A 12368-nucleotide genomic window follows, 5' to 3' on the forward strand; every position below is an offset into this window, starting at 1 on the left:
ATTATTTTGACCAAAAAAATCTTTGTAATTATATGTCGATTTGTATGACCTGATTAATAGGTAAATATGGATAGTGCCTCCAGGATAAATGCCAGATTAATAGGTAATTGTGGATAGTGCCTCCAGGATAAATACTTGATCTAATATATCCGCCATTAACCTCATACACACCAAAGACATGAGAATCTCGTTATTACTAGAACAAGTAATTAATCATTTGAAAGAGTGAGATAATCTCCCAGATACTGAAATTCCATTTGGACATTGATAAGTCCCAATATATATATGAGCATTTACTTCTTGAAAATTTCATTCTCCATATCCCTGTTATTTCAATCATATTTTCTTTTACATTCTTCTTACAAAGATGGTGAACGCAAATGCTATTAGGTTTGTGGTTGGTATTATTGGTACGTTCTTGATGCCCTTCTCTGCTTCTAAACTCATAGTTCTCGTTTCTCTCTTACACTCTCTTGATCTGTTAAAATAGCTAGAATAGATTAATATAAGGGCTTGAAGGTGTTTGTTGATTTTGTTTGTTTAAATTTTTTGTGTGCAGGAAACGTCATATCTACATTTCTGTTCCTCTCCCCAATGTAAGCCTCTCCCTATCGCACTTAATCGTTATTGATGTTGAAGAATATAAAGCATATGAACTTATGTGATTGTCTAACTTGTTTTCCTATATGATTGGTGATTTCATATGTTCCACTTACCTATGGTTTATATGATTGATCTCTTACTCGGGTAGTAAGATTGTATCAAAGCTTCTCGTTTAGGGCATGAGATATATATTAGGATTATGCTTGATCTCTTATTTGTTAAAATATATGTTAAATTTGGACTTGTGATTTGGTTGCTCAATTGTTGATTATCAGTTGAATCAGATTTGGTTTTCATCACATCTAATGCTTCGGATAAAATATTCTTCTTTTTTTGGCAGCCCTACGTTCATCAAGATATGTAAAAAGAAAGATGTGGAATCTTTCGATCCAAAGATTTACATTGTAACAGTGTTGAACTGTTTGTTTTGGTGCTATTACGGAATGCCATTTGTTAATCCAAACAGCATTCTAGTAGTCACCATTAACGGAGCTGGGCTAGTAATAGAGCTTATATATATTGGAATATTCTTTTTTTATGCTCCAAAAAATGGACGGGTACGCATACATCATTCATTTACACAATTTGACAACCAGGTTGCGTTTATTTATTTTTCAAATATTTAATCTTTCACTTTTATTCTTGCAGGTGAAGGTTATCCTATTGTTAGTAGGTGAAATTGTTTTGTTTGCCGTTATTTTGGTTATAACTATGTTGACAATATCCGAGCATAAGATGGCAATGAATAGACCTTACCGGGCTGTCGTGATTGGTATTATATGTGATGTCTTCAATGTCATCATGTATAGCTCTCCTCTGTTCATTGTGGTATGTCATACTTTATAATGTAAATATATTTGTTATTGTGTAATACCTCACAATTTAGCTCACTGATGACTTGGTTTTAACTTTTAACAGAGAGATGTCATTAGAACTAAGAGTGTGAAGTACATGCCATTCCATATCTTATTGGCCAACTTCATGAATGGTTGTTGCTGGACTGCATATGCTCTTATTGGGAAAATTGACTACTTCATCTTGGTAACTATTTCGCTCTTAGTGATCAATTTTGATGATGTGGTGATTGACCTTATTAACTAACGCATGTGTATCTAATTACTAATGCAGATTAGCAACGGTCTTGGTGCATTTTTTGGACTAGTTCAATTGATAGTCTATGGAAAATACCGCAAAACTACACCAAAAGATGATGACCATTCCAACAAGGCTACTAATGAAGTGCAACTCTCTAATGTATAATTATCTCTTATCCATCCAATCGCTTCAAAAATTTTGTCCTTTTTAGTTTCTGTATGTTTTTGAGATCAAGTTTCTGGTTTTTGTAATTATAGAATTGGTTTTGTGCAGTCAAGTAATTGAGATGCATATATTGATATTGAGAATTTGAAGCTTTTTTTTGGCGATGTTCACTTCATTATTTTTCCAATTAATTGCTACTGAGTCATTCACAAGTCTCTATCACTCGTTAGTATTACCACAATCTTAGACCTGCATGAATGTATATATGATCATCCATGGATCATTGATCCAGTAATCTGACTTGCTGAAAAGAGATAAGAGTGTGTTTGTTGTTTCGTGACACACATTTGGTTCGTAGACTACATTAATATATGACATGCAGGGTCAAATCTATGGAGTATGGAGAATCATATATGGTCTCCTCTTTTCCTAATCCTGGTGGAAGAGAGACTTTTCTCCTTGTTGATTTAGGGTTATAACTTATATATAGCTTGCAAAATCTACATTACGAATGCTACTACTTGATTCAACCATGCCGTCAATCTCCACTGAGAAGCATTATTTTTGCAGTAGAGCGTTCCAAAGAGATACCACAGAAGCATTTGCACTTGGACCGCAGTTTCTTCCGATCAACTTTTTTCTGATCAAGGAGATCCACAGTTGGCATGATGATCCAACAGACATTACTTATGAGAGTTTGATAGCTGCAACAAGAAGAACTTCAATCCTGATCACTGGTATCAACCACAGAAATGGATATGCAGAGATTTTGGGCAGGCACCTTTCGAGAATGGGAATGCCACAAGAGGAGCAGCCAACTATCCTGGAGAAACTGTTTCAAGTGGTTGAAGTGGCCATCCCCATGCGTCGCGTCTTTGTTTTGGTAGCTGATGTGACTGTGCGCTTATTGGGAAGTTTTGATGATCAGGACACCATCGATAGACTTACAAGGGAACATCCCATTTCAAAACAATTTGAGTTTGTTCACGAGTTGGGCATTGAGGAAACCTATGGATTGAGTGAGGCTGATTATCATGATATCCATGATATGGTTACATGGGAATCCTTTCAAACTCATAGGGGAAAGTTTATTCCTGCATTTAGCTTGGAGAAAGTGAGACTTGGTAGTTTGGAAGAAGCTACTATCAAACTTTATCCAACATGTGTTATTTGTATGGATGACTTCGCAGATGGAAGTGCCGATCAGCTGGTTATTCGTTTGCCCTGTGCAAACCTTTTTCATGCACACTGCATTTCCCAATGGCTAGAGGTGAATCGCGTGTGCCCCCTTTGTCGATATGCAATAACAAAAGAGGTTGATATCGAACCCTCAGAAATTATCACTGAAAATGTTGAGCCACCTGTGCACGAAGCTAATTTTGAGCCGCAAGTACCTGATCAACAACAGCTCGCAAATGAAGTCCTAGTGCCAACCCAAGAATCAAACTTTCAAGCTTCGAACTTGAACAATGTCCATGACAATACTGACAACCTCAATGCTAATGTGAACCTAAATGTCAATTTCTCATTCAATGTTGAATCTCAAGATGAGGGTGAGGCCATTGGACTTTCTCAAGACAATGAATTTGTGCTGGAACCAAATATTCATGTAAAGCACATAACGGATCACTTGACGAAGATGTTAACAACGTGTACGGAAACGATGACGGGTTTATTATTTCGTGTATTAATAATGTGTTGTTCAAAAAGTTAATAAACTAAAATTATTAGTGACGAAAAGTTTCGTATACCATTTTTAAAATTTTCCCTCAATCTAAGATCAAGCCAAGAGTATATATGCATGTACCTCATGCAGACAATGATAAACCTCTACCTAGCCTAATAAGCCTATGAGTGACATTTTAGTTCACATTATGTAATCATCCGAGTATCCAACTATATTATGCACCTAACAATTTTCCAACCTCTACTTTTATACTTCTATAGTGTAAATCTCAATTGTAGTCCTCAACAAACAATAGTCCAAGATGTATTTACAAATGTGTTTAATCGTGGATCATCATGTTCGCAATACTTATATTGTTATTATACAATATGAAATTATCACAACCCATAAAAATTTTACACTAGAGACGCGGTCTGTATCACGACACATGGTTCTTGGCAAATAATAGTATCAATGTAATTATGTCGAACTGGTTTTGATCAGTGTATTTCCGAAAAGTAAATGAGGATCATGTTTAAAATATCAACAAGTAAAAGAGTTTCAACAAGTAAAAGAGTTTCACCAAAAATCTAACATCTTATCCAGATCATGAGGACTGAGGTTGATGATGACCCATTGTGCCAGGCTGCCATTAGCTTCCCACTAAAATTATATTATTGTCATATCCCAACCAAAGAGAGCAAGTAAACAAGTGACCAAACCCAACTGACTGATCTTCACCTTATCTGTGTGCTATCCTATTCATTTCCTTATCCTCTTATACACAAAAACAGACCTCTTCTGTTTCACTAGTGTAAGCACCTCAAATGGCAGCCATTATCTCCTGCCACTCCAAATTCTTAGGATCCAACATACCCTTTAACGTTGGCACTCGCTTCCCTGTTTCCCGCAACCATTCTTCCCCTGCTTCTATTCAATGTCGGGTTCAGAACAACAAACAGGTGACGTTTTTGGGTTCTGATCTTCTTCAAGTTCTAATCTATTGAAATGTATATGTCATTTGAATACCCTTGAGTTTGGTTTTGATTTTCATTATGCTCTGCATTTTGTTCAATCAAAGTATGGGAATTTAAGGAATCTGTAGAATGTGTGGACTTCTTCATAGTAAAATGTAATGTTTAGCTCACTAAATTGGAAGAGCAGTTCATGAACTGTAGTGTTTAGTAATTTTGGGTGTGTTCTAATTTGTGCAAAATTTGCTTGGAGATAAGACCCACATTGAACTTTCCCTTTATTTTGATGTGTTCTCATCATTTGTGCTCAATGCAATAAATTGAAGAAATGTGTAGATTATATGGATGAATTCATGAACTCGTCTTTAGTCTTTACTGTTGGGTGTGTTGTGCAATGGTTGTATGTAGCTAAGACACACACATTGATAGTGTTTGCTTGTTTCAGCAGAAAGGGAGTTCATTTTCGATAAAGGAGTGTGCGATTTCGATAGCTTTGACTGTAGGGCTAATAACAGGAGTTCCTGCATTGGAATCATATGCAGCTACCCCAGTGCTGCCTGATCTTGCCGTACTGATATCAGGGCCTCCAATAAAGGACCCTGGGGCGTTGTTGAGATATGCTCTGCCTATTAATAACAAGGCTATCAGGGAGGTGCAAAAGCCGCTTGAAGATATCACAGAGAGTCTCAAGATAGCTGGGGCCAAGGCACTAGATTCAACTGAGAGGGTAATACATCAAACTTGATCTTTCTTTGTGTTTGTTTTTGGTTTGTTGAAGGAATTAGATGGTAACCGAGACTCTACTTTGTATGTAGAATTTGAGGCAGGCCTCTCGAGCACTGAAGCAGGGGAAGGCTTTAATTGTGTCTGGATTAGCTGAATCAAAGAAGGATCATGGTGCTGAATTGCTTGGCAAGTTGGAAGTTGGAATGGATGAGCTCCAACAGATTGTGGAGGATAAAAATAGAGATGGGATTGCTAAGAAACAGAAAGAACTATTACTCTACGTTGGAGGGTGAGTACATGGTAGAAGCATTTCTTATGCATTGGGGAAGGTTTACTGTCTTATTTCTTTAGGTGAAACTAATAGGCTAGAGCGAGATAAGTATGTGACCTCTAAAGAAGCTCATTTCATATGGAAAGAAGAACTTGCAAACTTTATGCATGTGTCCATGTAATTGATTTTTGGGCTGTAGCATAATTCACCGTCTCACTTTCCATATATGTCATTGAGAGGGTATTCTGCATTTTCACTGTCAATAGAAGTCCATATTTCAGAGTTCCTTTATAGAAGTCTTGAGTTCCAAAATGTTTGCGTTACATTACTGGTGATGAGTACTTTTAGTACTTGGAGTGATATAGCACGATTACTGACCCTCAGGCTTAGGAGCTGGTATTGTAATTTATTAGGAAAAGCACCATCTATGCCCTGATGAAGAGTAGCTCAGAGATGTTTAAGTACATGAGATTGTAGTTGTGACATGTCTAGTCTCATATATACCCTTGTCATTGACTGCAGCTGAGCTCTTCCTGGGGAATTGGATTTCTGCAGTGTTGAAGAGGACATGGTGGACGGATTCCCTTATGAGATTCCCGAAGAATACCAGAGCATGCCTCTATTGAAGGGGAGAGCAACTGTGGATATGAAGGTCAAGGTTAAGGATAATCCTAACCTTACTGACTGTGTCTTTCGTATCGTCCTCGATGGTTACAATGCTCCTGTAACTTCTGGGAACTTTGTAGACTTGGTGGAAAGACGCTTTTATGATGGCATGGAAATCCAAAGAGGTAAATCTCACAGCACAAGTGTGTGTGTGTGTGTGTATATTTTTCGTATATCAGGCCGGATGTGGAGCGCATGTCTGCACTGGCTTAAAGTGCGCACGTCCCTCCGTTCGCCACCGTCTGGCGCCGACGACGGCACGCCTCCACCCCAGCGGACTCCAGCAGCGTCCCCGAGCACTTTCCCTCCCCAGCGAGTCCGCCGAATTCTAGTTTCCGGCGAGATCAACTTTATTTGAAGTTTTGGGTGATCTCACTAGAAAACTGGAAAAGAACGGACTCGCTGGGGAGGGAAAGTGGTCGGGGACGCTGCTGGAGTCTTCTGGGGGGAGGCGCGCCGTCGTTGGCGCCGGACGGTGGCGAACGGAGCTCCGTGCGCACTTTAAGGACTGTGCACGCGCTTTCTATCGTTTTTGTGTATATATATATATACACACAGCTGATCAGGTGCGGACGTCCGCACCAAAATTTTTGGTGCGGATTTCCATTTTTTGCACCACTTCCCGATTGAATTTCCTCAAACTTCCTTCTAGACATATCTAGATCATCTTTGCAAAATTTCAGCCAATTTGGTGATCGTTAAGGCCCTCAAACTTGCGTTTTTCTGTTATATACCTGAACCGGACAGAATACAGGCCGTCGATTTGTTTTTCGATTTTGAGGGCCTTAACGATCACCAAATTGGCTGAAATTTTGTAGAGATGATCTACACAAGATGATCTAGATATGTCTAGAAGGAAGTTTGAGGAAATTCGATCGGGAAGTGGTGCAAAAATTCGATCGGGAAGTTTGAGGAAATTCGATCGGGAAGTGGTGCAAAACTTTGGTGCGGATGTCCGCACCTGATCAACATTGTGTGTGTGTGTGTATATATATATATAATATTAGTTTAAGTGTCTTTCCTTGGTACTTGCTGGCTTATCTTATAGATTTTCATCGTCTTGATTGCAGCGGACGGATTTGTCGTTCAAACTGGTGATCCTGAAGGACCTGCAGAGGGTTTCATTGACCCAAGCACTGAGAAAATCAGGACCATACCCTTAGAAATCTCTGTGGATGGAGAGAAAGCACCCTTTTACGGAGCAACTTTGGAAGTAAGATTCCTCCTCTCTAGTCACTCCCTCTCTCCCTTTGTGTATGTGTGTTTATGTTGATTGATTGCATATGTGTTATGGATGAAAGCTGGAAACAATAAGAACCAAACCCAATATAAAAAGTCAAAGTAGAAGACATCAACCCTAATTGTCTGTGTGACTGATCTTTATCAAGCAGTATATCTGGAAATGATCTCAGTGGTTTTGACATTGATATATTTTGCCAGGAACTCGGGCTATACAAGGCTCAGACAAAGCTTCCATTTAATGCATTTGGAACAATGGCAATGGCCAGAGATGTAAGAACCATTTCTCTTCTTCGAGTGTATATCTTTTCTCGGATTGATTTGATTGCTAACCTAGAGTAGCTCATTATTTTTGTTGACAGGAATTTGAGAACAATTCTGCTTCAAGCCAGGTATTTTGGTTACTAAAGGAAAGTGAGTTAACTCCCAGTAATGCCAATATATTGGATGGTCGATATGCAGTGTTCGGCTATATTACAGAAAATGAGGACTTTTTGGCAGATCTCAAGGTTGGTGATGTTATTGAGTCTATCCAAGTTGTTTCTGGCCTGGAAAATCTAGTGAATCCAAGCTACAAGATTGCTGGCTAGCCAAAAGCCTTCGTCTACTTAGGTGCCCTCATAAGGTCATTTCAACAAATTTCTTCGAGGATTCCTTCTGTTAATGTCTTCCATTTGCTAGTGTAAGTTAATACAAGGCAACCATTTATAAGTCCATCATCTCTAGAGAATTGTACCATTTTCATTGACGGAAATCATGTCCAGGTTATGCCTATATGTAACAGCTTTTTACGATTTGTATCATTACAAAAAACATTTCATCAGCAGATTTTTATTTTTTTCGATACAAGCAGAAATAATTTTCTTTATTGATTTCCAGATGTTGTGGTTACATATATTGCACTACCAAAACGGATCTCGCATATGGAACCAACCTTCAATGCAATTGATTCATGTATTTGTTAGCCTCTGGTTCAAAGTTCATTTTTAATGACAGAATAGAGACGTAGAGATCCACTGAAATTGAAAGTTTGAAACCATTTGCCGATCAAAGGGATGGATTAGTGCATTGTGCGAGAGCCAGACATGTAAAGCTCTTAGTCTGTTAGTCATAATCAGAAGAACATCCTCGTGATCCTATTAATTCATGTATGGAAGCTCCGCTAAATGGTCAATTTACTCTTAAGTAAACATCTTGTGAAATTACATGCATTTCCATAGATTGATAGACAGGAGATTAACTTAACAAAAAGAAAGAAAAGCTTTACAAATCTATAGTCCAACAAAGCAACAGATAGTGCAGAGCTCCTCTTAGCCTACAGCCTCCACAATTTGTATTCACTTGACTCTTCTTAATACTCAGATCTATCCAATTCAATAATTTGCAGAATAATTCCACGCCCCATAACCTCTCTTGCACCACAATGAAGGAGAAGATCTTTCAGGGTCCTCGGTACCTGCGGAAGCAGAGACAACCCTGAGGATGATCATGAGGGAGCATACCTCCACCTTTAGTTGTGTCGACTGCCTCCAACATTACTACCACCTCATCCATCTCGGGCCGCTTGTCAGGGTTAGCATCCCAACATCGCTTCATAACATTCGCAAGAGCGCTTGGGCAACAACGAGGTATCTCGGGCCTCAGATTCTGTAGTTCCATATAGAAGTGTGAGATCTATTTTAGCTTTGGACTTATAATAATGACTCATTAGAACGATGTTACTATAAGTGGCTACGAGTTGATAATCATTCAAAAAGGTGTTCAAAGTTTTCATGCATCAGTTAAATCTCAACTAGTATAAAATATCTACCTGGCGGACAACAGCTGATGTCACCTCCGAGAAACTAAGATCAGGATACGGCATGTCGCAGCAGTATATTTCCCACAAGCATATGCCAAAACTGTACACATCGCATTTCCTATTATATGGGTTGCCATTGAGAACCTGCCCCAACCCAAGTCAATGACAACAAATCAGAAACAGAAGTGTTGAGGATTTGAAGGAAACTATTTTTTGAATGTAACATATTATCTGCAAAGGAGCTTATTGATCAATAAATGAATGTGAAGCACTGAAATCTGAATCGAGCAACTATGAGTTTTGGAATGAAGAGCCATGAATCATGAGAGATGAAACAAAAAATGCAGCAAGCGAATTTTCAAGTGCCTGGTTACATGCTATACCCATAAATATGAGAGGGGCAAACTCCCCACACAATCTAGCATGTATACATGAGATGCATGATAGAGTGCTGAGGTTCATGGAAAATTTCATAATAAAGTTGATCTAAGTAACATACCTCAGGAGCCATGTAACCAAGGGTTCCAGTCTCGCCTGTCATGTCATTAGGATTTGAGGCCTCCACACGAGCAACCCCAAAGTCAGCTATTTTCACAGTACGTGTCTTGTCCAGAAGCATGTTTTCTGTTTTAACATCTCTGTGAACAATCTTCTGTGAATGAAGATAGCCTAAACTGCAGAAATAGAAAGAATGGCCGAATGAGTTAATAATATAATAGCAAATCAGTAACTGATATACAGCAGCCGATAAATGGAAGATTCTAACTAAACCCAAAGTCCAGAGAAGGAAACATATAATATATAGATAGAGTCTGCGAATATAACCCTCGTGCAAGATCTAGTGCCAGTTGGACAACTACTTTGAAAGCCAACTTCTTTCTGCGGTTCTTTATGAGGTAAGATTTCAGTGCACCACCAGGACAATACTCGACAACAACACAACAAACATTACTTGGCATGCCAACCTGGCCATTGTCTGTTTGTATGTTGAGCTCTGATGTTCCCATTGTCGCTCCTATAAACTGCAAATAATTGGGCATGAATTCACTAGCAATGTCAGCATAAGCATCCCAATTCGTATTATAAGAATCAACCCCCCGCAAGTTTGTAGGTGCTGGACCCATTTTGAGAACTAAGATCCACATTTAAATTTCATCTTGTTTCAACACATCTTTAGCCATCTAATATTATGGAGAACGACAACAGGAAAATAAAATTTCATCATACTGAGGCCTAACTAAGTGTGAACAACAATAACTTTATGAAAGTTTCCCGATTATGACTTTTCAACTGAGTGCAGCATTAAAGCTTGCATTGTTTGAGAGTGAAGACATGGAAACATTACCTTGGTTACATTAGGATGATCAAGCTTATGCCAGACAGCAACTTCTTGAGTAAAAGCTGCTCTTAGAGAAGCTATTTCAGCATCAGATCTATGGCCCTCTTCTCCCCAATCCAGAAGTTTAACTGAGATTTGAAAGAAATAAACTTCCAGTTAAAACATATAGTTCTATGATACAGGCCTACTTATGAACCCACCAAAAGAACAGCTCTCAATTTCTAAAACAACCGCATTTCAACAATCAATAAATAAAAAATGGTGCATAACGCTGAAGCTGATGTGACAGTTACCATATAAAACATCAACCATTCATGCAAACATAGTTATAATATAGCTTTCCCAGCAGACCTGGACTATTAACTGGTGTTTTGGGTATAATCACTTGAAACAACAGTTTTCTGAGTTATTAAGATGACAATTTATTCGACGGTTAAGTAAATAGACACTGCGGTAAGCCAAAATCTTTTATGCAACTGGTTTCAAGTCTCCAACTTTTTGTCTCCACAGACTGGTGTATACCAAGTGCACATCTATAACAAATAGACAAAGTGCAATTAATACAACCAACTGCCCAGTGTTCCCAGTCCGTGAATCACGGACCTGGTGAGGCAAAGGGTCTATCACAAGCCAGCCACTCTATGATGAGTGAGAAAAGCACAAAAGAACATTTTCCCTTTTAGTTCTAGACAATTAAAGTCAGATATATGCAGAAGAAGAAGGAAGAAAGACACAATCTTTGCAAGTGTTCAACACTTCCCACATCAAAGAACAGAGAACATAACTAACAAGCACTACTAAATGCAGTCCAACCCTTCACCAACCAACCTTGAAGCTTATATGATTACCAAATAATAGCCTTTGTTGGATCAAGAAAGACTCCAATTCAAGAGGACTTATAAGTCATTTACCACCCCAAAAGACAATAAACTCTAATTCCTCTAGAGAAAAATGCTTCAAAAACAGCTATTAGACAAAACAAGAAATTTCAATCTCAAAGACTCCATCAAAGAAATTGCTAAAAGCTTGAAACTTCATCACAAATGACACCTCTAGAAAACAAAGGCTGATATATGCATGCAAACCATTCATCATCAAAACCACATAGCTTTCGCAAGAAAGATCGAAAATGGGTGCCAACAAAGTTCATGCTTTACACTCCAGAAATAATGAAAAGAGTGGAAACTACTCAAACTAATCAACTTTACCGGCGACGTCTAAGCCGTCGTAAATGCCGCGGTGGACGGTGCCGAAAGTGCCTCTGGCTATAGCTCCCTTGACGGTGAGCTTGGAAGGATCAATCTCCCACTCCTGCCTCCTGGTGGGCCCCACCGTCACCCTCCTAGCTGCTTCTGTTTCCCGTTCTTGTTCCTGTTCTTGCTCTTCTCTGTTCTTGTTCTTCTCCATAGTCCAAGCCCTGCCCAGATGCTTCTGCAGCTGCTCGTCCAAGCTCTTCAGATCTATCTGGTCCGCCCTCACATACGCACCTCCGCCTCCTCCGCCGCCGGTGTCGTTCTTCTCCTTCATTTTTGTTTCAGGCTATTGATATCCAAACACAGAGACAGACCCTTATACTTGAAAGGGTTTCTGTTTTGGTTTGTTTTATGTGTGTTCTGTGGAGACTAGAGAGAAGTGTGTCTGTATACTTGTGTCGTGCTTCTGTCTATTAATGGTGTCACCGAGACTAGATGAAGAAGTAGTAGAAATACTACTACGAGTCTACAACTGCTCTGCTCTGGTTCTCTCACTATCTTCCATGTGGGCACATGGATTTTGCCTGAAGACGACGTGTGTTTCTGATCCACCTCACTCTCTCCTCTCTC

General features: G+C 39.0%; 3 protein-coding genes across 3 annotated transcripts; 2 read left to right on the top strand and 1 right to left on the bottom strand.

The window, feature by feature from the left end:
* The first annotated feature begins 367 nt into the window (after positions 1 to 367).
* LOC101292925 (bidirectional sugar transporter SWEET6b-like) lies at positions 368 to 1863 on the top strand. The gene is made up of 6 exons (XM_004306293.1): positions 368 to 410; positions 560 to 596; positions 944 to 1160; positions 1252 to 1431; positions 1522 to 1644; positions 1732 to 1863. Exons 1-6 carry the CDS (start codon positions 368 to 370, stop codon positions 1861 to 1863), a joined length of 732 nt encoding a protein of 243 aa, XP_004306341.1.
* Positions 1864 to 4301: 2438 nt separating this feature from the next.
* On the top strand, positions 4302 to 8189 carry LOC101291448 (peptidyl-prolyl cis-trans isomerase CYP38, chloroplastic-like). The gene is made up of 7 exons (XM_004304560.1): positions 4302 to 4491; positions 4952 to 5230; positions 5319 to 5518; positions 6056 to 6291; positions 7237 to 7379; positions 7607 to 7678; positions 7768 to 8189. The coding sequence occupies exons 1-7, from the start codon at positions 4357 to 4359 to the stop codon at positions 7993 to 7995; spliced, it is 1293 nt and encodes a 430-aa protein (XP_004304608.1). The 5' UTR covers positions 4302 to 4356; the 3' UTR covers positions 7996 to 8189.
* Positions 8190 to 8678: 489 nt separating this feature from the next.
* Positions 8679 to 12337, bottom strand: LOC101291740 (serine/threonine-protein kinase HT1-like). The gene is made up of 6 exons (XM_004304561.1): positions 11754 to 12337; positions 10552 to 10673; positions 10032 to 10228; positions 9706 to 9880; positions 9216 to 9350; positions 8679 to 9052 (listed from the first exon to the last, which is right to left on the bottom strand). Exons 1-6 carry the CDS (start codon positions 12070 to 12072, stop codon positions 8846 to 8848), a joined length of 1155 nt encoding a protein of 384 aa, XP_004304609.1. The 5' UTR covers positions 12073 to 12337; the 3' UTR covers positions 8679 to 8845.
* Positions 12338 to 12368: the final 31 nt, after the last annotated feature.

Source organism: Fragaria vesca, linkage group LG6, assembly GCF_000184155.1.
Source record: "Fragaria vesca subsp. vesca linkage group LG6, FraVesHawaii_1.0, whole genome shotgun sequence".
NCBI lineage: Eukaryota > Viridiplantae > Streptophyta > Magnoliopsida > Rosales > Rosaceae > Fragaria > Fragaria vesca.

Excerpts from the sequence above, each read along its gene's own strand:
- LOC101292925 (XM_004306293.1), top strand. The coding sequence starts at position 368 with ATGGTGAACGCAAATGCTATTAGGTTTGTGGTTGGTATTATTG. Across the intron at positions 597-943 it reads TTTCTGTTCCTCTCCCCAAT|CCCTACGTTCATCAAGATAT; the intron begins GTAAGCCTCTCC and ends TTTTTTTGGCAG. Across the intron at positions 1,645-1,731 it reads AAATTGACTACTTCATCTTG|ATTAGCAACGGTCTTGGTGC; the intron begins GTAACTATTTCG and ends TTACTAATGCAG.
- LOC101291740 (XM_004304561.1), bottom strand. The coding sequence starts at position 12,072 with ATGAAGGAGAAGAACGACACCGGCGGCGGAGGAGGCGGAGGTGCGTAT. Across the intron at positions 9,351-9,705 it reads TTGGTTACATGGCTCCTGAG|GTTCTCAATGGCAACCCATA; the intron begins GTATGTTACTTA and ends GGGTTGGGGCAG. Across the intron at positions 9,053-9,215 it reads CATCAGCTGTTGTCCGCCAG|AATCTGAGGCCCGAGATACC; the intron begins GTAGATATTTTA and ends ATGGAACTACAG.
- LOC101291448 (XM_004304560.1), top strand. The coding sequence starts at position 4,357 with ATGGCAGCCATTATCTCCTGCCACTCCAAATTCTTAGGATCCAACATA. Across the intron at positions 5,519-6,055 it reads CTATTACTCTACGTTGGAGG|TGTTGAAGAGGACATGGTGG; the intron begins GTGAGTACATGG and ends GGATTTCTGCAG. Across the intron at positions 7,679-7,767 it reads CAATGGCAATGGCCAGAGAT|GAATTTGAGAACAATTCTGC; the intron begins GTAAGAACCATT and ends TTTTGTTGACAG.